This window comes from Pseudoliparis swirei, chromosome 11, assembly GCF_029220125.1.
Source record: "Pseudoliparis swirei isolate HS2019 ecotype Mariana Trench chromosome 11, NWPU_hadal_v1, whole genome shotgun sequence".
Lineage (NCBI taxonomy): Eukaryota > Metazoa > Chordata > Actinopteri > Perciformes > Liparidae > Pseudoliparis > Pseudoliparis swirei.
This window is the reverse complement of record NC_079398.1, coordinates 707,235-734,482: the sequence shown is the minus strand read 5'-3', so window position 1 is coordinate 734,482 and position 27,248 is coordinate 707,235. Positions and strand designations below refer to the sequence as shown.

Below are 27,248 nucleotides of genomic sequence, written 5' to 3'. Positions count from 1 at the left end.
AAGATTAGTTTGTAGATTAATTCAACAAAGGCTCATGTGCAGTTGATGGCGTCACTCATTCGAGGCTCACTTGCATTAAGTGATCAAGTGGATTAGAACAAGTTGTCTTTTGAAGGTATTTTAGGTTCTGTTATTGTTGCAAATTAACAACAAAGTGTTTGATGATTATAAAACAGAAGAAAACCTTGTTTTTACTGCAGTCGTCCATCAATACATTGCATGTCATTTTTTACCACAGACATCTTTGAGGCAGTCAAAAAAAAAAACAATTCTTTCATGCAAAAAATATTTAATTTTGCAGTTGAACGCAAAAAGTGTAAAAAAAAAAAAAATTTTACATCCCAAATCTCAAAACAAATGATTAGTTGGAAGAATTATTTTTGAATCGGACGGACTGATAAATACAGCTCAGGAGTCAAAATTTCTATGAACAGTGTGTCATATATTCTTTATCTTTTTGGGACATAATGGTAAAATGTAGTTTTAACACTCTAAATTCAAGATACCACCATGTGCATCGGTTTGTAAATAATAAATACCTCATTGTGAGGAAAGAATATCCCTACCATTCAATATATAGAATAAATATGAGTTTCCACTTTAATATCCATAGCTCTCTGTCTAACAAGACACTTTGATCACTATGAACAATTAATCTCAACAATTTAAACATCTTCTGACTCGTCTAGCGTACCGTCCCACGTACAGTTAGACAGCGACGGCAGTCCTCGCTACCTCGTGTCTTCACTGCGCCACCGTGTCAGCTGCTCTTCACACCAACACGGCCCCATCAAAGAACGGTCGCTTCAAAACACTCGTTATCTGATGCCCTTAAATGGCAGCATGTCCTGTATTCACTTTGCAGTCGCCATGTCTAGAAGAAACAAGAGAGAGAAGGACAAATAGCTTATGGAATTATACAATAAATGACCGAATATCCTCTTTAATCTTTAAGATATTTGCGTTGAATGAATCAAATGTTTACTTCAACTCAAAAGAGGGACTATCTATCATTGCAGAAGCACTGATCAACACTGAACATAGAACTATAGGTTCATATTTGATAATGTTCCCATAATAATGTTAAAGTAAACAATGATTTGGTTTGGAAGTGAAAAATCAGCAAGAGCATTATTTATAGGTGTTTTACCTTTACACGTATCATAGAGCTGTAAAATATTTGAAGTAAAGGTTAATGATATTAAATATCAGCAACACTTACAATGCATGTTGGAAATCTAAAGTGCAATGTATCTGAAGTTACATGATTGTCCCAAAAGGTCCTCACAGTTTCTCCCTTAAGCTTTTCTGGTTGGATGTTTTGGGATTTGGAGGCGAGTGCGATCTTAAAACTACAAAATCAACAATCCGATTTCCCTTTTCACTCCTCACCTCATTGTGTGGTATACAGTGATGGAAGTCCACCATTTCTGAGACTAACTTTTCTGATCTTGTGGTGTAGAGTTGTCTGGGGATCTGCGGAGACAGTGTTCACAGCGTGCTTCATTAATATATTATAGAACCAGAGGCAAAATCATCACAAGCATCATCAAGAAAAAAAGAAAGAAAGAGATTAGAGATTAAAACTACAGCTGCTACTGCAGAGTTTTTGTTAAAACATTACACGTTTGTTGGATTTGGCACAGAGCCTCTTCAAAGATGTGGATAGTGTGCAACTTTAAAGTAATATATATACAGGACTGTCTCAGAAAATAAAAAATGTCATGCATTCTGGATTCATTACAAATCAACTGAAATATTGCAAGCCTTTTATTCCTATCTCTAAATATTAGAATATCATGAAAAAGTATACTAGTAGGGTATTAAACAAATCACTTGAATTGTCTAATTAACTCGAAACACCTGCAAGGGTTTCCTGAGCCTTGACAAACACTCAGCTGTTATAAATCTTTTTTTTACTTGGTCTGAGGAAATATTAAAATTTTATGAGATAGGATTTTAGAGTTTTCTTAAGCTGTAAGCCATAATCAGCAATATTTAAAAAAATAAAAGGCTTGCAATATTTCAGTTGATTTGTAATGAATCCAGAATGCATGACATTTTTGTTTTTTTAATTGCATTACAGAAAATAAAGAACTTTATCACAATATTCTAATTTTCTGAGACAGTCCTGTATATATATATATATATACACTACCATTCAAAAGTTTGGGGTCACTTAGAAATGTCTTTATTTTTCAAAGAAAAGCACTGTTTTTTCAATGAAGATAACATTAATCAAAAATACACACGATACATTGTTAATGTGGTAAAATTCGAGGTGGAAACGTCTGGTTTCTAATGAAATATCTCCATAGGTGTATAGAGGCCCATGTCCATCAACTATCACTCCAGTGTTCTAATGGTACATTGTGTTTGCTAATCGCCTTAGAAGACTAATATCTGATTAGAAAACCCTTGTGCAATTATGTTAGCACAGCTGAAAACAGTTATGCTGGTAATATAAGCTATACAACTGGCCTTCCTTTGAGCTTGAAGTTTGAAGAACAAAATTAATACTTCAAATATTAATCATTATTTCTAACCTTGTCAATGTCTTGACTATATTTTCTATTCAATTTTCAATTCATTTGCTAAATAAAAGTGAGTTTTCATGGAAGACACGAAATTGTCTGGGTGACCCCAAACTTTTGAACGGTAGTGTATATCTATATTTGTCAACTTTGATGGTGACTGTAAAGTTCCAGATATAAAACAAAGATGAATCGTGTTTGGAGGATGAGAGGAAGGAAAACAAGCCAATTGAGCTTTAGAGAGAGTGTATTAGTAGATATTACTGAAGTCTGAAGGTTTGAGGTTAGTAGTTTAGTCATTTGTGCACATACAGCACAGTGTACCTCAATACTCAGATGTATATTTTCAATTGAGGCAAAATGTTCTTGTTCAGACTGGTGGGATTGGGAAGAAGCGGAACTTGAAGGGTACGCCGATGTGGACACTTGAGTTAAGACACCGTCATCGTTCTCAAATGTGGGGTTCACCCTCAAAGAATTCTCAAAGGCATAAGGAGCAAGGGAATGCCTACAGTGTAAAGGAGATGAGGTGGTGAATATAAAAATGCTTTCAATACATATCACCACAAAATCACTGCAAAAATAACCGCGCTGAATCTTAAACGGTTCAAAATGTGGAGAATTGAAGGGCTTGTACTTACACCAGAGTTATAGCCTTTCTGGTCTTTTTACATTTCTTGTTAACGAATATCAAAATGCCAATGACGGCACAAACAAAGCAGAAGCTTCCCGCCAGGCAGGTGATAATTAGCGGCGGGTCGACTGGCATCGACACCAGCTCGTTGCAGCGTTCTCCGTGGTAGTGCCAGTATAGACCTGCAGGACATCTGAAAGAGATGCAAAAACACATGCAAAGGAAAAAATGTAACAGACATACAATTGCAAACCAATTACATTATCAAAGATGTTTCTCTTCATAATTCCAAGCTTTCCAATTCGAATTAAATCACCATTCAAACTAAATAACTGAACGATGTCTCTGGATGTTTTTTTGTAAGAAATATTGTTGATATCACTCATTTATGAAGTGGCTGCTCAACAGCTCAACAGCAATAATAACTGTGAGAAATGACTCCTCTCTACTTGCTTAACGTTTACCTCCTGAGCGTGAGAACACAACGTTTTTCATAAATCAACTCTCAAATCTTGATGATGATCTATCAAAGAAAGCTTTTCAACACAGTCATTGTTTGTGCTTTCAGATAGTTGCAAGTTACAAGAGTGAAATGAATGCAAAGTAAAAGCTGTCAAACAGAAAAGGAATTTCTAAAGACTGAAGCTATAATTTGGAAATGGTGAGCATGGGTTCGTAAATGTATAGTTTAGAACAGTCTGCAGTTAAAATGTGAAGCCTTTAAACAAGCTAAAATCATGCTGTTGTGTTTTCTTTCATTCGTCAGGTGTTGTGTACCTGCAGGTGGCGCCGTGCCCTGGGATTATTTCACACAGGCCATCATTCAGGCAGTAGTCTGGCTGCAAGGCGCAGGCGCTCCGACATGGCAGGCCGTCCACGGTGCTGTAGCCCTGATCACACAAACACTCGGCCTCTTCGGTCCAACTGTTTACAACGCAACGGGAAAACTCGTTGCAGGCCAGGAACTTACAGGAGTCCGCTTGGTCAGCTGAAAACAAACCGAGAGGAGAGAGGGACCAGAGAGAGGGGATTCTATTAGTGCAGCGTCCACCTCTCCCTCACTGGTCCAGAGCATACATTAAAGGGCATTTGGGTTGAGGTGAATGACGGTGTTTGAGATTGAGGTCACATGCAGTCATCTCTTCCACGCAACAAGATGTCGCATCCTTCGATCATATAGGACAACACTGTGATTCAGTTTCACCTTGTTCCACTTCCAACGAGCGACTGTCGATCTCGATGTCGAGACGTTTGGAAGCCGAGTTGCAGAAGTCTTCGAGCACACAGTGAACAGCTTCTGTGACATTGTGAGGTACCGGCTTGTCCAGTTTCATCTTGCTGTTTACCACCACGCTGCCGTTCCTGAAGTTGAGAACTTTCAGCTGCTTGAATCCAGTCAAATTAGATTGTAGATATGGCAGAAGCTGTGGGGAAGATAGAGGAAATAAATTGAATGTTTATATTTCATCTCTTTGTTTAACACTTTTTTTGAGAGGATGTGCTGAAATTCCTAATTTTAAAAGAGTTATGTTCTTTGCAGTTAATGATCAGTGCAGTTAATGATATAGCATTCCTGGAAAGCAAAGTTGATTTCATCTTCCAGCCTAAGAGGACAAATATTCCTACATATTTAAGTTAATGCAATGATATCAGATTCATGTCAGTGTCAAGTAGCAGTCAAGATCTGTGTGAAGACCAGAGCAGCGGAGACCACGTTACTGTAGTTTTACTTCAACATTGACAGTATTGAGGTTGTCGTAGCAGCTGATTTTGAATTATTCAGGTCATATCTTATAATGTTGATGCGAGCAGGAAATCTTGCCATTGCGCTGACTGTGTAATTGGATCAAGAACAAAATTAGAGTTTGGTTCATAAGCCTTGGTGTAAGAAAACCCAACATGCAGAGCACAAGAACAAAAGGACAACAGAGCAGACTTGGATGACATTAAAGCTATCGCAAATCCAAAAAATATATATAATATATAATGTTTAGTTATGTTTTATTATCTCAAGTACCTAACAGTATAGTAAGTAATATGCATGCTGCATTTTCATTATAAACCAGTCTTGGCAAAAGTCAGTTAGCATAGTTTAGCAGAGTAGCAATAACTGCAGCCTCTGATGCTAGTGGAATTAACATGATTTGATGCGGTAGAGCTATCACTAGCTTTAAATCACTTATTATATGTATTGGCTATAAGGCATTGACTTAAGGTTTACAACTTACATATGTTAGTTGAGCTAAGTTTCTGTAGCTGGAAGGCAGTAAGAGCACACAACATCACCACCTCCCGGTTTAAAAAACATCTAGGCAGTGAAATAAAATCTATGCAGCAACATTTTAACTCCTATCTTACATTTTCCACATTGTAGTGTCGAAAAAATACCCACTGGCTCAGACATCTCAGATAACTGCAAAACCAATCTTTTAAGACCATGGACTCAGACTGATGGCGGTGGCAATATTTAGGCGAAGAAGAAGTCAACCAGCTGAAGTAATGGAACCGCATCAATGTTCATCGATCTGGACCGCTCTCCTTCCAGCCACTTCACATTCACTCCGGACGAGGCAAACATCAAGCAGCCGTAGTGTGAGAGGGAGCGATTACGGCGCTCTAGCTGACCTGGCTGTCAAGCGGGAGATAAGAAAGAGGCCGGAAAGAGTTCTGCTGTGATGGGGTTACTTCACTCATCACTGGCGGACAGTTTACTGCGGGATAGTTACTTTGGCTAATAGTCTCGGAGCAAATACGAGGTTCCAAAGTCCCGAACAAGGAGGCAACAGCCTGCAATACAACTGGACACACAGCTTGCTGTTTGTTCATCCATTTGTCTCAATGCAAAATGTCAAGTACTTGTACCCTGTGAAACCAATCTGTTCAGTTGGCCCTATTGCCTTCCACACAAGGTCAGAGCCGAGTTCCTTCACAACAAACCTCAGTGCAGTCAGTATTGTGGACGAAGGAACAGTCGACATAATGTAGTCAGCGTGCCATAAAACACAAGCCTAATTGACCATGCTTCTTTGAGCGTACACATGTTTCTACTGGTTCTTGTTTTGGAAAAGCTGATTAAACATCCCTTCTCTGATGTTAAAGAGAGAAAAATAAGTCATAAGATTTATCCAAAACAATTAAGTAGTTCCAACCTCCATGTCCAATTGTATTGATTGCTTTACAAACCAGTAGGTACAGGAGTGATGGAGGCACACAGGGGGAATAACAAGCCGCTGTAGGCTCTTGGTTCATATATATATACAGGACTGTCTCAGAAAATTAGAATATTGTGATGAAGTTCTTTATTTTCTGTAATGCAATTCAAAAAACAAAAATGTCATGCATTCTGGATTCATTACAAATCAACTGAAATATTGCAAGCCTTTTATTCTTTTAATATTGCTGATTATGGCTTACAGCTTAAGAAAACTCAAATATCCTATCTCTAAATATTAGAATATCATGAAAAAGTATACTAGTAGGCTATTAAACAAATCACTTGAATTGTCTAATTAACTCGAAACACCTGCAAGGGTTTCCTGAGCCTTGACAAACACTCAGCTGTTATAAATCTTTTTTTTTACTTGGTCTGAGGAAATATTAAAATTTTATGAGATAGGATTTTAGAGTTTTCTTAAGCTGTAAGCCATAATCAGCAATATTAAAAGAATAAAAGGCTTGCAATATTTCAGTTGATTTGTAATGAATCCAGAATGCATGACATTTTTGTTTTTTTAATTGCATTACAGAAAATAAAGAACTTTATCACAATATTCTAATTTTCTGAGACAGTCCTGTATATATATATATATATATATATATATGTGTTTTCATACATATGAGACTGAGAGATATTGAACGTACAGTATGAAAAATGGGGTTCGATATCCAGCAAAACATTACATTATGTCCAATTAAATGGGCTGTGGAATATATCATATATATATGTTATAGATTTCTTTATTATTATTATTGCTATTTTTTGTGATTTATGAGCCAACTCAGACCAGTTTAAAATGTGTGTTTCAAAGGGTCCCTTTGTAGTAGCCCATTTAAAGGAAAATATGTTCACTATTCCTAATGGGAAAGTGAGAATATAAGACGGTATAAGGTAAATACTTACCACTTCAACCGTCTGACCACATTAGTTTTTCCAGGAAGCTATAGACATTGATTAATAAGGAAAGCTGCGGTTTGTAACCAGGGTTTGGGCAACCATTATACGATTGGAGATGGAGTGTTTTTTTCATTATTGTTTTGGATTTGTGTATGTCATTTCTGTCTACGTATCTCTACTACTTCATATTGTTTACTCTCTGATCGTGTGCAGACATTACTTTGTTCAATATACAGTGTTGGAAATTTGAATTGGAAACTTGCAATGCAGTGCGATAAACAAATAAATGCATAGAAATCCACAAATAAATAGATAAATCCACACAGAAATGCACAAATATATTTGTGATTTTTCTTGTACATTTATAGAAATCATAATTTTTTTATGTATGCATTGGAATGTATTTGTGAATTGTTCTTTGTACATTTGTAAATTGAATATATTTGTGAATTGTTCTTCGTGCATTTGTAAATTAAATATATTTGTGAATTGTTCTTTGTGCATTTTTTTCATCTTCGTGTTTTCAGTTGTGAGTCTCTCTGTGTGCATTTGAAATTCATGAGACTGATCTGATCCCATAAACTAATCCCATCTGTAGTAGCTCACATTCTCTCTGCTCCTCAGCATTGCAGCAAATACACAATCCAATTTGCCCCTTCTCAGTTTGAAGGTAAGGCCTTTATATAACACAGATCGAGGGCACAGGCCTAAAAATATGTCCCCTTTTTGAACCCGGTGTAAGCCTTGAAACTAAATAGGGATGTCAAATGATGATTCTTGCTTTGATCTATGCTATAAAGGCACAGTCCTCAAATCTTATTTCGAGAAAAATGAGCAATACAACCAATGATATAAAAGGGAACATCCCAGAAATGATCAAACATATGTGCATTTACACACAAATGCTCCACAACTAAATGACCTGCACATTCTGTAATCTATTTTATTTAGTTGCCTTGTTGTTTATAGTAGTACATACAAATAGTTTGTGTTTTTACCACCCAATAACATCACAGTAATTCTCCTGCAACACGCAGACAGATGTAACCTCACTGATGTCGCACTAAGCAGATTGGAGCCATTAATAGCAGAATGTGTCTGGTGCTGGAACATAACAGAATTACTTAAAGCTTCTTATCGCAATTAACAAACCTCTGAGTCCTACAATGACGAAGGCAGACCCGGGTCTCATGACTCAAACTACCCGAGGCTAGTTTGCTCTCTGCCATGTAGAAAACAATACAGTTTTAGGAACTCAAAATGCATAAAGCTGCATGACTTTCCTATTATCCTATCATTCTGCTCCACATGAATTATATTGTTCATTCATTCTCTCTGCAGACAAATCTTTAAGGCTTCAAAACATGCACAAACACACGGGTCAATGTCATCACATGCATATGAGAAACAAATTTACTAAATTAAACTCTGGATATTTTTGTTGAGAATCTAACTCCACTTACTAGACTTACACGTCACGAATAAACACGTACTTATCGTCCTACAACTGATAGATATAGAGTGTATGCTAGCTTCTGATACAAAGCAACAAGCAGCATCCAAAAAGTACATCTGCCAGAGAGCGTGTCTGTTCAAAGAAATCTGAATTAATATTTTGCTTATAATTTGACATTTTGGGAAACGCGTTTGATTTCTGCCAAGAGTTAAATGAGAAGATTGATATTTGATGTGTATCCACTTAAATATTGACTTAGCTTAGCATAAATACTGGAACAAGGGGAAATAGCTAGCTTTGCTTTGTCTTGCAAAAATCAAAGTTTTGTGATTTTACAGGTGTTTATGTGTTGGACTATGTCTTCCAACATTTTTGTTCGCACCAGTAGGTTGCCTGGCAACCAAGAGCGACATTAACAGAGACTGCAAAGCGCTTTAGACTTGTTGGAATGTCGACGTTGTTAGCTTTGGACAGAGCCAAGCTACCTACAGTATTTCCTCTCGTTTCATATCTTTATGCTCAGCTAAGCTAACCGGCTGCAGGCTCCAGCTTCATATTGAATATATACTGTATATATGAGAGCAGTTTTAATATTCTCATCTGTTTTACTTTTACTACCATTTACCTCTTAAAATCTCCACTAAGAAGCTTCTTTACATTTTACAGCCCAGCTTTGGAAAAATCACTCGATCAAATGATACAAAATAACGGATGGAAATATGAGTCAAAGTGAATCTGAACAGTCACAGAAAAAGCCAAAAGTGTAGCACAATTCAAAAGGTTAAGGCAAAACACACAAAAACAAGCTTGCCAACATTAGAAGCAGACTCACAGATAAAACCAATAGACATGAGTAGCTGCAGCGGGAAGGTCTAATGTCTAGTGTAAGTACAAAAGCAAAGCTTCAAACTATAGCTGAGTACTTTAGAAATGTTAGATGCTTTTAGATTGTTAGATAATGCATTTGGAAAAGGTTAAGAAATAGAAAGGTCATGCTCTCTCTGAGGAGATGTAGTTCCAATATGGAGAAAAAAAATACCGGTATGGAGGCTAAAGTCTTCTGTCTCCCAGGCCCAGATTTACTGGAAGCTTCAGGGTTTGGCGAGTTTCTGGACCCAAGGTGCTGTGTCTAAGTGAACCAGAATCATTTCTTTATACTGCGGACACAATGGCTCCTTTGATCAAGAATGTGGCGATTGGTGAAAGCCATATCAGACATTAACACTTATATGAATATAAATAATGTGAATTTATAGTAATTTTCTGTTCATTTTAGAATTTATAAAATGTGAGGATAAGGCTTGTTGCAAAGTGCATTCTCACTTGTGCAGGAAAACAAGATTTAATTTCAGCACCAATTTAGGGCTGCTGTAAAATATTCATACTCTTACTAAAATCTCAAATCCAAGTTCTACAGTAAACATTCCACAAATGTACATTCATCACACATTTTATGTTGGTTTAAAAAAGGAAATATGAGAATGAAGCATGCAAAAGCATGATATCCAAAACAAAAGCTTGTGTACCTACCAGCTCAAGAAAGGTATTCTCCAGGGATTTATACTCTGGGGAGCTCTTGTTGAACAGGCCGTCAGAAAACATCATGTTAGTGACCCTCAAGCTAAAGAAGACCACTAACTCTTTGCCCGTATCCACTGCGGTCATCAGAGGGCTGCTGACTTGTCTAATAGCCGGTCCAGCCGTGGATTCAGATGGGCCTTCGTCAGACTCTGATGGGAATCCGCTTCCGCTCTCTTCTTCCAGAGGATCGGTCACTTCCACCTCCATCCCATCGTGACTTGACCCTATATCATCTTGAATGTTTGGGTTCCCAGGAGGCAAGTCTGTTGAGACCGGAGCCGCTTCACTGTTCCCTCCACTGGTCTCATCTCCGTCTTCGGGGGCTTTGCCGCTCGTCTCAGAAGATCCACTCACATTTGATTCTGGTTCAAAGCCTTCAAGCACATCCTCATGAGATGATGTTGTAGCGACTGGGACTTCTGCTTGTACGACAGATATCTCAGTGTCTGTGGGATCTGCTGACCCTGGCAGGTCCAGGTTAACCTCAACAGGTGCATCAGTAATTACTTCTTCTGGTTGGGAGTCGTGGGTTGCTACGGGAAGGTCCTCATTCTGTTGCATTGGATGTTCCTCAGTGACCCCATCAGCTGATTCTTGTAAAATAAAACATATACAAAAAGAAGTGTTATGACCAGACGGAGTTACACCTTTTTTGTGTGTGTTAAGTACAGGGATTGGGGCAGATTATCCTGGAAGCAACAGCTGGCCTGTCGTCACAGTGAAACTGCCAGGCAACAAGCGACTCTGATATAAATTTACCCCAAACTGAGCTTGACAAACATGGTACATTTTGTCTACCTGGAACGAAGGTCGGCAGGTTTGAATAAAGTTGGACTCCACAGCATGCGTTTGTAATGACTCGACCACCAGAAGGCGCTGCTTGTTAATGGATTTTAAGATGACGTATTGCCTCACTACTCTTTATTTGGACAGCCCAGTGCTGAAATTCACTCTTAGTAACTTTAATGTGTCACTGGAAAGTTTGTGGATTTTCACGTGACGCTTGTGATAGTGTAAAATGAAGATAAACATGTATCCTCCAGTTGAAGTTACTCTCAGATGGGGTTGATGTGAGAAAAAGGGCTGGTGTTACATAATGTATAGACTTCAAGAAAAAAGGAAAAAAGATACTTCTTCACCATCAAAAAGAGTGTAATCAATTAAAGTGTTTAATGGTAATAATATAAAAAGCAGCATAGTTTAAGTTCAATCAGTCAGCTTCATAAAATTCATTATTGTTTTTCGTCGACTATTTATTTCTTCTTTCCCAATAGGTAATTAGGATATTTTTTGTATTTTAGAGCTTTCTATCCAGACAATTTGTAATTTCTTTGGCATCAACAATTAAGATTAAAATGTATTTCTCCTCTTAAATATATCTGATCAGTTGTTCCTTATGCTGTGTCTCTAGACCATAACAGCATCCTCCCACCACTTTCCCAGATTCTCAGGAGAATCAAGATGCAGAAACCAGAGCATGACAGCAAAGTGTGGCCTAAGTTGTGGTTCGATCATGAGGTTCTTCCTGTTTTCTGTAAATAGCTCAAAATGGAGTCCAAACCTCAGTTGAGTGTTTTGCTTCTCAATAAAGCTTTAGATTCGTAAATCTGTCTCTCCTGATTGAACTTCAACATCCTGTTTTTAAAACACCATTTAACCTGAAGTGGCCTTACTGTCGGTCGCCGGTCCTTCAGGTTCAGCCTCACCTCCATCATCATGCTCAGTCGGTGGTATGTCCTCCACCTCTGGCTCTGTGACAGTCTCCAGTTGTGTGTCTGGTTTTATGATGTCACCGGACTCCTCAGGAGCATCTTCTGTGGATTCCTCCTCTACTGACGACGTTGAAGGAGTCTCATCCGTGATGGCTGGAGTGCTTTCTGGGATGACGTTTGGGATGAGAGGCACAGAGGTCTGTGTTTCTGGTTTGGTTGTAGAAGCTTCCAAAGAGTTTTCAAACACTGCCACAGTGGGGAGAAAACTTTGTGTGGCGGCATTGTCCGCTGCCGGCTCCTGTGTGGCGTCGACCTCAGATACAGCGACCCCCTCGAGAGGGTTCATGCCGAGCTCGACAACTGGATACACCGTGGTTACTGAAAAGGACGTTAAAACATTCATGCAGCTTTCAAATCTTACTCTGAGTTTAAACTTTTATTCTTTTCAGTTCATGTAATGTTATGCTCACCAAGCTCGAAGCTGAGTGTCTGTATGTCCATCGGTAGCGACAGTTCCTTTTTTAAGGCCGTCAAAATGATGTTCTTTAGTTTAGGGGCATTTACATCCTCGTCCTTCTCCGGATCCTCAAGACCGTCAGGTTCATCGTTGAGCTGCATGTCTCCATTAAAGACCACAGCGTAACGCACAGACAAGTCCTCTGAGCTGATGAACACAACAGATTATGTGAGGAAGCCCCATAACAGACACACCTGACTGGTAATGGATGTCTGACAGTCACATTTTGGGGGATTTTATAGTTTCTCTTAATGATAAAATGCTTCAATTAAGGTCACTTCAGGGGAAAAGTAAAAATATATTGTTGGTCTCTTTTTTTTAAATCCAAATAAATCATTATAAGAAAGCAAAAGTACAGTCCCAAAATTTAAAGAAAACTAAACCCACCGAAATCCAAGAACACGAATCTCTTTAAATCCTGGAACCTTTTCAAACACACGAAGCATCTGAAGGAATGAATAACAAGAGATATGAAAGACAAATGAGCATTTATCCTCAATGGGGTATGCCGTATTGGGCTTTGCTGTTCAGTAAAAAACACATCGTTCTATATTACATAACTAAAGAATTAAAAAGTTTACATTGTACAGATATGTTTTCATTGGGCATTAACAAATCAGCCAATAAATATAGCATAGTATATTGGCATGTCCTGCATTGTATATAGAGCTGCAACAATTGGTCGACTATAAATTAGAAATTGACATAAAATTATTGGTGATTATTCTAAGCAATCGGCAAACATTCCCCGGTTTCATTGTCCCAAATGCAAAATGTTGTACTAAGAATTAGTAAAAGCCAAGTAAATACAGCTACTTGTGTTAATCCAGCAATCTGAGCAACAAGAAAAGATTGTTGTTTAAAAGAGCAATAATTTTATTTTATTATGTTTGCAGGCTTGACAATATTAACGTTGAACCTGAACCAGATGAGTATCTGAGCACACCGGACACAAAAAAAATCTATGCATATTGAAATGTTTTGCCTTTTTGTAGTAATACGACCAACATTCAGATCTTCAAAAAAATATATTATATACTAATGGTTTTACACGAGTAGAAGTGATTCTAAACAGCTTCAGTGAAAGATAATCTACATGATTATATCTTACTATTTCAGGCTTGTGTTCATTAGAAGTCTTAACTAAAGTATAAGACTTAAACATGTTTAAATAAAACATGTTACAATCAATCAGGGGGAGATTTACACTTAAAACAATGACGTAAAAGCTGTAAGTGAAATGGATCTCATTGTAAGACATCCTGCATAATAATACAAAACTTCTGAGAAAGAAGGACAGAATAGGGAAATAGTAATCTAGGCCGCGATAGAGGAGGAACGTTTTTTTTTGACAACAGGTTGCAGGTCACGAAATACACAATGGAAATGAATCTAATTTGCTACTTTCAGGGTTTAATCACCCTCAGTAAGATCTTTCAAAGCTTTTAAAACACCGCTCTGCTATCAGGGGGCATTTTGCCTCGGTCGAGGGACTGCTAACCTTAGCTGTAGGTCTGCAGACTCACACTCTGCCCTCACCTTGTCAGTGAGCTGTCGTGTGATGTCACTGGACTTCGCTGCCGGGTCCCTGAGCAGCTTGCTGAAGGCCGGATCCACGATGGTGACACTGAACTCGACAATGTACTCCTCATAGTTCTCTTTTATCATGTTGTGGTCTTCTTGGTTCTGGCAAAGAAAAGCCGAATGGTATTAATAAATCCAAACAGTGATTGTGATTCTGAAACTTTGTGGGTTGACTTACGAAGTCATCCTCCGTTGGTAGCAGAATCCGGGGGGGTGTCCAGGTGCCTGAGACCAAACAGGGACTCATTAGTTAATTTATAACGTTGTTTTGATAATGTATTGATAGCTAAGTTCATGAAGTTTCATTAAACAATATTGGTGCATTAATGTTCAACTCACAATCCCTTCCTGCCTCTGTGGTTCCAGCAATAACTCTGGAAATAAAATAAAGCTGTTACAAATTCATTTGGATAGTTATCAATATATATTTGCTGAACTACATGTTGTTGCTAGTCAGGAATCCTTACACTTTAAACCAATATTTATTTTGCCTAATAACCCAAATATTAAATGTTCATCTTTTGAACATGTTGAGAGGTACTAACGGTTCCTCTGATCCATGTATGGCCTGCGGGCATAAAAACACTGATAATCATCTCCCACTTTGTGGAGTTTTTCCCTTGGAGCGCCCCCTTCAGTATTTAACGTTTACTTCAGTGTCGTAAATACCCAGTTACGATAGATGCAGCCTCGCATACACTTGTATTGATGTCCAGACGAAGTCAGAAACCAAGAAATGATGTCAACCGATAAGGTTTGAATATTCAAAGATTTTACATAAATATGACTGCATAGTTTTATTCATTGTGATATCGGAGATGAATGCTAACATAACCAAAAGAATGACAACATTTAGTTTAGATGAAATACCGATCACGTTTTCAGCCTATATACGTTGTTTTCTAAATGTTTGAATGTGGAGTACGTGTGATCGAATACAATATTGTTGACGACACCAAAAAGCTACATAAAAAAGCTACCCTTATACTGTAGCTGCGAGCGTGGAGTGGCACTATATGACATTGCGTAATCACTGCCAGAAAGCAGGTCGAAGTCCATCCGCCCCGGATCGGGCGGCTCCAGAATCCTACATCGCGGAGTTATTTCCCCACAGACCCCCGATGGCAATGGCGGAGGCGCAAATCGCCATATTAAAAGTCATTGTAGCGGCACAATTTTTTTCAAGCTGTTATTTTAAAGTACAATTGTTGCATAATGTTACTTTAACATATTTTGGTTCACAGGAAACATGAATCTCACATTTAACACAAAAAGTAAGAAGGAAGTTAGCACATACCCTTCGCTGTCAGCTTGCTCGGCTACTCTCTATAACATAGGAAACAAGATAGAAACTATTCCAGATTTCCACGAGGAAAGTGAGCATATGGCCATGAAGGTGGACAGTGTGTGGGTGCTGCACTCACTCTGGCCACCATGTCCAGATGTTCCTGAGAGCTGCTGAAGTTCTGGGCCAGGTCGTCCATGCAGAGGTTTTCATGCTGGCAGGTGTGAAGCCAGGCACCGTACTCCTCTGAGTTTGGGACTCTGTCCAAGAAGATTCGAAACGCTTCCCATATCACCTCCTGACAAACTGAAGAGATGTATAAATGAGACACCATCTAATGTGTGTTTTTTTTAAACCCTATAAAGGATGATTAGACATGGCATTAAAGATATTCGCAACACGGGCAGGAAGGAAATTACAGCGCGGCAAAATCAAATGACTGAGGATAAAGCTGATGACTGGTATTGATCTTGGCGTCGCCGCTGTGGAGTTGGCTGTGATTGAGTGATTTAGGATGATTGTTCACCTCAGAGAAACGTTTCAGTGCAGCTTTACATATGAATGCACAGCACACCACAGTCTACAAATGCACCGTGTTACAATGAATCACAAATATATTGAACATCATACGATTGGGACAGCACAAGAAAGTAGGAATGCCTGTTTCAGTAAATGTCAAACGGTACATTTAAATCTTTCCATGTCCTTTATGTGAATAATAAAGTTATGAGCACAAAGAGCCCTGAAGCTACAATATGTTTTAGTTGCCTCTGTGGGAGAAACACACTGCACATTGTCTCATATCAAGATGCCTGTGGGAAATATATTCTCTGACAGACTCATTTCTGGATTGAATCGATTACCTTGGACACACCAAATTAATCTTCCTTATTTTAAAACCATGCGCCACAGCAGCTGTTGTGGAACAATTTGTGTTACTTTGTCATTGTAGCAACCACAGTGGCTCTCTTCTTCTCTTAAATCATCTCTCTCGGACAAAATGATATTTGCGTATAACTTCATTACGTCAAGTGCTTCACTCGATGTGTATTCATAAAACTGCAACATGCAGTGGTAAATGTCACCAGGCTATACACTAATAACAAACATCGATATTATGTACTCTTATGGAGAGAATCATACACATTTGAGTGGACGCGGACAACTGTTAGCCAAACTGTTCAAGTGCCATATTCAGACTTAACAGAGAGTAAATTGTATTAGGAACCATAAGATGTCCTCATTCTGCATCAGGTTACACATCAAATAGTTCACCTCTGAGCTTGTAATACGCCCGATGGCTTCCGATGACGGCTTTCATCGTATCCTGGGGACACACTTTGACCCCCGTGGTGGGGAGCGCCGACCTCTTCGTCCGGTGACCGCCTTGCTCTGCTCTGACATGTGTGATGTGTCTGATCGGTCTGGAGGCTTCGAGAAAGTGTCGGTACTTCACATCCCTGAGTCCAGAAAAACCGTGGTCACGTAGGTCTGCAAGAGCAGTCGGGGAAGTTGTAAGTTCAGGAAGAAATATAATCAATTTTACAGTGTTCAGTACATGAAGTTTGAGGAAACAAAACATGGATTCCACCCAAGATCCGAACAGAATGATATGTGTGCATGTGTCTCTTGTCGTTCCTCCTGGGTACGTCGCAGTTTATGTAACAGATGAAAAACTGCAAAAGCGAGGGCTTTTTTATCAGTAGGTTCAATCCCCACTGTGTTACCTCATTCTGCGATGGATAGTGACTGACAATGATGCAGATGATTCCCTCGTCTTTCAGGTTCTACATATCGGTGTGTACTCCCCACAATGAGGACGAATAGAAGCTATGTTGAATAACAGAATAATAGTCAGAGTAATATTGATTTGGCCTCTGCTGCATACATTTTTACATTATTAAATATGTCTCTTGCACATCCCCTTTATGGAGGTGTAATACTAAATGGCTGACGTTCTCTTTCAATATCTACCTGTCAGTCTTCAGACCATTAACACCAACCACAGAGAACATTTAATTTCACAAGTTACCCGATGGCAACTGTCCAGCCCTCTCACTGTCAGCTAGCTACTGTTTGCTCCGCTGCCTATCAGTAGCATCCGGTTTGGCAGTAAAAGGTATAATATACAGAGGGTCCTCGAGAGTCTATCTTGGGAGACTCGAGCAGAAAGGAAGCCTCTGTATGTGATATGTTAATTCCCTTTAAGGTGCAATGTGTTACTTGAGCTTTCACATTTACTGTCGTGTAAAAATGTCTGGGGCCTGAAGCTTGAGGAGCTGGTTTGTCACTGGAAGGTTGTCATTTTGAAGGCTATGTAAGTTCACAGATGTGGAGTGAAAGCGAATAAGTAACACTCTCTTCTCCCGAATGAATAGTTGCTGAGATGCCCTCGGGCGACTTGCCCCATGTTGCATCACTGAAGCTGCTCAGTGGCCAACGGGGCAAAGATGAAGTTGTGCTGGGAAGCATCCGGGTGTGGATGTGCAGAAGTGCACGCACGAGGATTACAACTGAGAAGAAAAAAAGGATGTGCGTGCACAGCAAACCGTGAAGAGATTTAAACGAAATACAGGTAGATACCCATCTGCTCTCAGTGGTTAACAATCACGCCACACAAAATAATTCAAGCAATAAAAGCCACATTTCCAATTAAAACTAGAGTGGGCACTCGGTAGAGCGCATACCTTCGCATATCACAAGATTGGGCATTGAATTATGAACATTTTGTCATTAGTTGCATGCCAATTGGATAAAAAATGACCGTGCTATGGTAAAAAGAAGATTTTGACCTTTCCACAGGGTGTCTACAGGAATAAACAAGTGAAATTTAAGACTTTAAGACTTTTTAAGACCACGTTTAAATCAAATTTAAGACCTAACTTGTGATGGAAATACAAATCAAAAGTGGAAATATACATTAATCTAAACACACTGTTTGTTCAAAATGAACAGTATGGTGTAATGCAAAAGGATAACACAAAAATGTCATTGCTGTTGTAAATTATATTTATTAATACAACATTTTCAGAACATGTAGGTCCCATGAACAAATGCTTATAACATCAAGTAAATATATTTAAAAAAATAGGGGCAACATAGTTCCTTTTGAACAAAAAAATCTATAAAATAACATAAATAACAATTCCAGCTGCTTTTAAAATGCAAATACATTTACATAACAGAATGTATGTGTGTGTGAGTGAGTGAGCGAGTGAGTGAGAGTTCTCATGTCTCTATGTGATGGATGTTTGTGCACAGGTTCATGTCTCCTCCTGAGCTTTTGTGAATATACTAGAAAAACAATCCTTTTCAAACTATATGAATAAAAAAACTTCCAGTTGACATTTGGTCCATTCTCCTGGAAAAAAGAAAAAAAAGGCAGATATTAGCCATACAACAGTCAACACATCTCTTCATGACACCACCACTTCAGATTAATGTCAGACTGGATAAATATGAATGAAAACTATTTTTACAAATTAAGCAACGTGAGCCATCTCTTGAGCCTAGTGAACACTATGTAGACATATTGACAGGTAAACACCACTCTACTTACTACCATTCTAAAACTATTTTTTGTTAGTCTAATTAATGTGTAGTGCGCCTATCCATAGCTGTTACTAACTTGACACATGAGTAAAGCTTAACTATATGAAACACATACTCATATACATGAGGTTAGTTAAAACATATATATTTATGGCAGACTTACTTTGAGATGCTGAAGTAGGTCCTGGGCGGTGTCATGGCCCATGAGCTCCATAGGATCCTGACTGGACGTGGTCATTTCACCAATAGCGCACATGAAGTCCAGCTGTCTGCTCGCGGTGGTCTGGTCCAGAGTCTCGTGGAACAGAATGAAGAACGCGCCACCCTGTTGGTCTTCGGTGATGAGCTCTTTGTTGCACGGTGCTGGATTTCTTCCGGTGACCTCCAGCGTTGTAGTTGACGTCGTTGCTGGCGGCGGAGCAGGAGCTAGCGGCGGAGCAGGAGCTAGCCCCGCGGGCTGCTGGCGGCCTTCGCTAGTCTCTGTGCTTCTTGCTCTGCACGTGAGATTCCACCGCTGGAAAGTCTCGCGACACATAACGCAGCTTCAGAAGCATTTCACCGACCGTGACCAGAAACACTCGTTCTTTTCAAGCCGTTGTTGAACTTGCATCCTGCCATGTTTTCTAAAGTAGCCGATGCTTCACGTTGTAGGGGATGGGACCGAATACGCGGGGCCCCTTTAAGAGAAGGGGCGTGGCCCCGGTGACACCAGAGACACCGCAGAGCGACCGGAGCAAAATATTAGACCTGGCGGAACAGATTGCCTCATATTCGCAGTGACATGACACCCAAAAAATTTAAGACCAATCCAATCTGAATTTAAGACAATTTAAGACTTTTTAAGGCCTTATTTTTTGGAAAAGCAATTTAAGACTGTAAGACTTTTTAAGGACCCGCGGACACCCTGCCTTTCCATGACCTTGACCTTGACCTTTGACCCGATTGATCCCAAAATCTAATCAAATGGTCCCCGGATAATAACCAATCATCCCACCAAATTTCATGCGATTCGGATAAAAACTTTTTTTGTTATGCGAGGAACACGCATACAAATAAATAAATAAATACACGGCGATCAAAACATAACCTTCCGCATTTTCAATGCGAAGGTAATAAGTTATGTCATCTGATGCCGCAGCTACTATTAGTGGGGCAGATAACAGCATTTTTTGATGAAGAATCGTTCAAATGTGGATACAAGCACCAAAATTGGCAGAATTACTCTATGGATACTGCTCTTCCAATAAAGAACGTTAGCCAACGCAAAAAAAGCTCATGTCGGCCGCGGGGGCCATTTTATTTCCCGCCATTATCAAAATATGCGTTTCCATGATATCTCCTGAAAAAAACACCAAAGCACATATAAGATGATGTCAACCCCTATGTTTTGATGGTCAATGATTGCAATGATACCATAGACGGCATCATTGAATGCTTTGTGGCATTCATGGCCACCATTTTGCCTTCCTCCATAACCAAATTCTGTATTTTGCATCATATCTCTTCAGCCAAACACAATAAATGAAAAGTGGTAATGTCTACTCCTATGTTTTGATGGTCAAGGATTACAATGATACCATACACAACACCATACACTTTATAAATCTAAAGATAAGTCTAATTGTGAGGTATAATACTGTGGAATGGAAATCATAATATTAATAGACCTATTTTTCTATATAAGAGAGGACATGGAGCCAGAAGGAAAGTGACCAGCAATGGCAAAATACCAACTAACTGGCGGAACTTTCTTAGAAATGACAACAATAAAACTGAGTTGTTCCACTTCCTTGCTGACAAGGTTGCACAAACATTGACACCAAATGTGCTTATAGTGACCAAAGAGGAGCAGGCTGTCAGAAATCAGTCCATCAACCTAGATGAAGTCAGTTCATGCCCATGAGGAAGCGGACACCAGGATCTTTGTCCATGCCAAGCATGCAGTCAAAAATGGCAGCAAAAACATCATGATCAAAGCCAGTGATCCAGACATCCTTTTTATAGCAGTCAGTGCTTTACCAGTTCTTCAAGCAGCAGGTCTACAACAGTTATGGATTGCTTTTGGTCAAGGAGTGAACATGAGGTGGATCCCTGTACATGACCTCTGTCAGTGTATAGGAAGAGAGAGGAGAAGAGGAATCCTTTTCTCCCATGCCTTTACAGGCTGTGATGTTGTTTCAGCCTTCTGTGGCAAAGGGAAGAAGACTGCTTGGCAAACATGGGGTGTATTTGATGAAGCCTCTGAAGTCTTCACCAAACTCAGCCACTATCCACCAAGAATAGATGATTCAAGATTCAAGATGTTTTATTTGTCACATACACACACAGGGTGTGCAGTGAAATGAAAGTGGCAATGCTCAGCAGGAATGTGCAAGGGCAACAAGTACACACTATTTACAATAAAAAACAACACAATATTTACACTAAGTGTGTGTGTGTGTGTGTGTGTGTGTGCCTAAGAGGGGCAGTTGTGTGGGTCTATGTGGGGGTCCTGGTGAGGTCGGAGTTCACAGTCCTGATGGCCTGAGGAAAGAAACTCCGTCTCAGTCTCTCTGTTCTTGCAGCGTGACTACGGAGGCGCCTGCCTGACCGCAGCAGCTGAAACAGTCTGTTGTTGGGGTGGTGAGGATCCTTCATAATCCTGCCGGCTCTGGTTCTGCACCTCCTGGTGTACAAGTCCTGCAGGGTGGGGAGTGTAGTTCCAATAGTGCGTTCAGCCGAACGCACTACTCTCTGCAGAGCCTTCCTGTCCTGAGCGGAGCAGTTGCCAAACCAGGCTGTGATGCTTCCTGTCAGGACGCTCTCTACAGCTCCAGAGTAGAAGGACTGAAGGATCCTCTGGGAAACTTTAAATTTCCTCAGCTGCCTGAGGTGGTAGAGGCGCTGCCTTGCCTTTCTCACCAGAGTGTCTGTGTTTGTTGACCATGTCAGATCCTCGGTGATGTGGACTCCCAGGTATTTATACCCGCTCACCCTCTCCACAGTAGTCCCGTTAATCCCCAGTGGTGAGTACGTCCTCTGTTGTTGTACCCTCCTAAAGTCCACAATCAGCTCCTTAGTTTTGGTGACATTCATGAGGAGGCTGTTGTCCTGGCACCAAAGTGAAAGATCAGCAACTTCCTCCAGGTAGGCCTTCTCGTCGTTGTCGGAGATCAGGCCCACCACCACTGTGTCATCCGCAAACTTGATGATGGTGTTGGAGCTGAACCTGGCCACACAGTCATGTGTGTACAGGGAGTACAGTAGGGGGCTGAGGACGCAACCCTGGGGGGATCCTGTGTTCAGGGTGAGGGGGTTGGAGGTGTGTCTGCCCACCCTGACCACCTGTGGCCTGGCGGTCAGGAAGTCCAGGATCCAAGCACACAGGGGGTGTTCAGTCCCAGCTCAATCAGCTTGCCGGCCAGTCTGGAGGGGACTATGGTGTTGAAAGCTGAACTATAATCAATGAACAGCAGTCTCACATAGCCCCCCCTCTGGCTGTCCAGATGAGAGAGTGTGGTGTGCAGTACCTGGGAGACAGCATCATCCGTGGATCTGTTTGGGCGATAAGCAAACTGCAGCGGGTCCATGGAGGAAGGGAGGAAGGCGCAGATGTAGTCCTTTATCAGCCTCTCAAAGCATTTCATGACCACCGAGGTGAGGGCCACCGGTCGGTAGTCATTCATACATGCTGGAGAAGCATTCTTGGGCACAGGGACAATAGTGGATCTCTTGACCTGAAGACTTTAGAAAGGTTTGTGGTCATGATGTATGACAAATCCAGTGAAGCAGCAGGAGTGGATGATGCCAGGTTGGACTTGTTTGCTAGAAAACAGCGGTCATACAAAGCCATTCCTCCAACTAAAGCAGCATTGCTTCAGCATGTAAAGCGTGCAGCCTACCAGGCAGGCTGCATTTGGAGTCAGGCAACAGCATTTCAACCAGAACCAGAGAGTCCTTCTGAGTGGGGATGGACCAAGAAAGATGATCAGTGGCAGGTCCTCTGGACAGAGCTATCACCAATAGCAGAGAGTTGCCAGCAGCTGACCAAATGTGGATGCAAGGTAGAATGCAAAGGAAGATGCAAATGTTACCAGTTTGGTCTTACCTGTACAGCTCTGTGCAGCTGTAGGTGTCTGGACTAGAAAGAACTGCAATGAACTTTCAAACATTTTAGATGTCTCAGAAAAACTAAATAGATCTAACCTCCTCAATAACATGATACATTCTGTTTATTAAACATTCTTCATATTAAATCATTTTTCTGTCTTTTTCCATGTTATTTACTAGATGTCACCAAAAGACCCTCAATCATTAAGATCTTTTACATTATTGATGTTCCCAGGGCAAATAATAGAGGATTTAATGGTAAAAATATAAAAATATGTCCCATGGGTACAATTCTGTGGCAGAATATGTCTGTCAAGCAGCAAAATTGGCAGCCATCTTGGAAAATGGCGGCCACTTTTGAAATTTAAGTGGCTAACGTTCTTTATTTAATTAATTACCCCAGAGGGATACATATACCAAATTTGGTGCTTGTATCCACTTTTGAACGATTGTTACAGTTATCTGCCCCACTATATGGGGTCAACTGCCCTAATATTCCGATCACCTTAGTGAGAAAAACAACAAGCTCAGCCACTCACATTACAGGAAGTAATTCCACACCACAAGCTAGTCAATTATTTCTTTCACAGTCAGCCCATTGAATAAAGTTAATTTACAAGAAAGGAACACATTGTGATGCCAGGTGGAAAACCTCAGAGGACTTTATAAGACAATAAGCCTGGATTTATGAGCCCAAAAGCACAGACTCAGGGCCATTCGACCAAATAATGGGCTGAGCCTCCTCTAAATTAGGGAAGAGAATAAAGGTAAAACAACATATATCTGAAGCAAGTGAGAGTTATTTATATAATTACGATTACTTTGGCATCAGACACAGTGCTTTTTGCTGGAGATGCTGCATTTTCATGAAGAAAAACAAGTCAAGAGGGAAATCTTTGTGCATTAATAATGCATCTTCTCAACAGCCATTAACCTTTTGAAAACGGCCCTATTTTTTAGGTTTCTGCTCGAAATAATATACCCAAAGTAAAAAGGGTGTATCTCTGCAACAGAAAAATGCTATTTGAATAATGTTGGTGTTATAATAAAGGCAACCCATGTGAGCTTTTGTTCAGATGTGTAAATATTAGTATATAGGGAGTAAATAAAATAGAAGTTTCAGGTTCGCCAAGGGGGAAAAAAGCACTTTCAGGATGGTTATCTCTTGGAAAAATGCACAGAATAGGTTTAAACATAACCAAGATAATAACACAATATGTGAACAGTCTCTCTGCAATGTTTGAAAAAATGAAGCAGAAAAATAGTTGGAGAGTTTTTAGGAAAGAGAATTTAGGCGAGGTCTCTAAAATGTGCACCATCTGTGCCATTTGACTTTTCTCCTGTACCAAACCATATATTTCACTTGTATATTACTGATGGTGTTCAATAAATCCAAATACAGCAGTCTGTGGCTTTACACCAGTAAACCAAAGATAAAAGAATGATAAAACAAAGTGGTGCTATGAGCATGTGTCCTCGTCTCATTTTTGAAATGGTAAAATCCGATACCCTAAAATTGAACATCCTCACAGCTGACTTAGATGGCTTCTCCGAATGTCCGCCATGTTTTTAAAGGCACAGATACATACATGGAATATATATATATATATCAGTTTTAGTCCATCGGCGAAAATCTTCTTTTCTTCTTCTAATCAACAAAGGTAAGCAGCATTTGCTGACTGTAGAGCAATGAAGTTATGAATGTGGCTGTCTTCTTTGGCTCATATCTCCTTGATGCGAAGGATTCTGTAAAGATATTTAGAACCTGTGTGGAGTCCTCTTGCTTTCTGCCATCTCGCTTTTTCCGATAGCACCGTGCTACGTGTTGCTAGTTTCGGAATGTTACATTTCCTTGGACTATGTTATATTATAAAACAATTCGATGCTGGAACAAGTAGCTCTCATACATTGTATTTTCATAAAGTCAATGTGGCATGAATGTGTGTTGTGATGGAGTATCTGTGTCTGCTAACAAACACACAACCTTAATAAAGCCCAAAATGTGTCTCGGACAGAAACATTCAACCCTGTAGCAAATTATATAAATATATAGGTCACAAGTCGTGGTGGTTGTAGCATTGCATTATACATATAGGTGTTGTTGACATAACGTCCACCTCCTATATGTTGTGTAGGATAACTAAATTATGACTGGCATGCCTGCTGTACTAGTTGTCGTTGTTCAGTTCAATTAGAATTAAACTTGGAATTGAACAAAAAAAACAGCCATTCATTGATTGATATTTTGCGTGACCTAAATGGTAAAATCCAAATGTGGCTCTGCACCAAGAACATCCAAAGAATGTGTGGGCATGTTTTGTGGGGCAAAGTTCCCACTTCCAAACATGTCAGGTGGTCTGAACTAAAGTCAGATAAATCTTACGTGTTTCCATTATTAGTCACACCAGCAAAACAACATAGAAATGTTTTTTTTTTTATTCAGTAAGCTTGAAGACTGACTTGCACATGCAGAGACACGAGGGCCCGAGTGAGGGGAGCGAGTGTTTGAGCGGGCTTTAAAGCCCAGGCAGCCGCAAAAAGGCCTCACAGCAGAATTACAAGCCAGAAAAGATTAGCGTCCTGCGACACTGGGAACAGAATGGCCTTTGTTTCCTTCGGGATAATGAGCTCACCCAGGCACATCACACAGAACAAGACAACGAGTGCGGACACATTAGCTATGACTGGTGAAATGATGCTATCCTTCTCTATTATATGACTGTCCATTACATTTATAGTGAATATTCATGTGCTTTAAAGTGGCTTGCTGGTTGCGTGACATTTTTCAAATAAATCCAATCAAATCAAAGATCTGTCTGGGGATGAGCTAACCCTTTATAGTTTGCAGAGAGAGCAACATAAACAAATCCAATAAATAAGATATAACAGAGTCACATTCTAACTGTTGAATAATCTCCTCTTCTCATGCAGGACCGTGTTGATGGAAAACTTGCAGGAAGGTCTTCACGTCAAAAACTAACAAAGTAATGTGAACAGTGATCTTTTACATGTTTTCTTTCTCGAGCCGGTGTGTTGTAGAAATATATCATTGCCTGACTACTTCATTGACAGAATTACATCCGTAATTGCAACAACAAAAAAGTTCGATTGTTGAAACTTTTGTGTGAAGACAACTCGCATCTCTTTGTCCAATCACAACACAAAGTGAAATCACTGAAAGAAATATCCCAACTATACGCTAACAGGAAGACCAGCCTCCCAGGATTCTTACCTTTGATTCGACTTGCTTGGACACACAACAGACACAAAGTGAAGAATAGTCCCGACTTCAAAAGCATGATGGGCTAATTTATGTGGCTCTCAAACCCAAAGTTGTCATTTGTCAAGAGACTGTCGCAAACAAGAATAAAATCCAGAATCTCTTTATGTCGAGTCCGTTAACAGAGTGTGCACGAGTCTCCTCATCTGTGCCGACGGAGGGTGTCCAGTCCACTCCTCTCTGTGCTGCAGCCCAGTTCTTCAACAGGCTCTGTTTTGAGTCTAATCCCGTTACCTTCTTCTTGCTGCTTGTAATCCCTGCGGGGCCACGTGGCCGCCCGGCCTCATCCTGTTCACCACCTTCTGGAACCTCATCTGTCAGCTGAACAACTTGGGGATCTGCCAACCAGCACAGACCAGATAACTACTTCCCAGAGCGGCGCCACGTTAATCAGCCGAGCACTTTGTGTGTTTCCTATCGGCCTCTACATATCACTGACTGCCAAGCATTTCTCTCTCAGTTTAGATTCCTCCTACTTGGGCACGCACAGCAGATCCCTGCCTCTCAGGCCAGCAATTTGAGGTGCCAAGTTAGGTCAGAGTTGCAGTTTTTTAGGGTATTTTTGACCCAGCTACCAGTAACAATGTGCCTCATTCTTACTCCTGCTATACAGCCAAGTGCAAGCCTCTCTTCTTACTTTACAGGGCAGGGTCCAGATCTAACTTTGCCTTTTGCACCCGTTTGATCCTCCTTCTCCTCTGTTATCTGTGCCGTCACCTGTGAGATGACAATGAACCCGTCTGCACTTCCTGAGGTGACTTATTGATGCTCACTTATTCCGTATGTGACCCATACAAAGATATTCTGAAAGTTGCTTGGCAGAAAAAAGAAGAAGAAAAAAGCAGGATCAGGTTAGTCTCAGTTCCTTTACATGTCCTCTGATTCTCTCTGTGAGTGTGGGTGCTGAAGG

General features: G+C 40.1%; 1 protein-coding gene across 5 annotated transcripts; it reads right to left on the bottom strand.

Annotated features, from left to right (window-relative positions):
- Positions 1 to 157: 157 nt before the first annotated feature.
- On the bottom strand, positions 158 to 27,248 carry impg1b (interphotoreceptor matrix proteoglycan 1b). 5 transcript variants are annotated; one of them, XM_056425541.1, is made up of 19 exons: positions 26,291 to 27,248; positions 16,693 to 16,908; positions 15,557 to 15,723; positions 15,430 to 15,458; positions 14,472 to 14,506; positions 14,311 to 14,357; positions 14,088 to 14,234; positions 12,936 to 12,994; positions 12,502 to 12,695; positions 12,026 to 12,409; positions 10,269 to 10,912; positions 9,778 to 9,867; positions 4,373 to 4,592; positions 3,946 to 4,156; positions 3,176 to 3,361; positions 2,859 to 3,042; positions 1,393 to 1,476; positions 1,151 to 1,169; positions 158 to 874 (listed from the first exon to the last, which is right to left on the bottom strand). In XM_056425541.1, exons 1-19 carry the CDS (start codon positions 26,355 to 26,357, stop codon positions 855 to 857), a joined length of 3,003 nt encoding a protein of 1,000 aa, XP_056281516.1. In that variant the 5' UTR covers positions 26,358 to 27,248; the 3' UTR covers positions 158 to 854. The 5 variants fall into 5 exon arrangements, 4 of the variants coding, with proteins under 4 accessions (XP_056281516.1, XP_056281515.1, XP_056281517.1 ...); XM_056425540.1 differs by lacking the exon at positions 1,151 to 1,169 and having other exon boundaries at positions 26,291 to 27,242; XR_008833108.1 differs by lacking the exon at positions 2,859 to 3,042 and having other exon boundaries at positions 806 to 874; positions 26,291 to 27,242.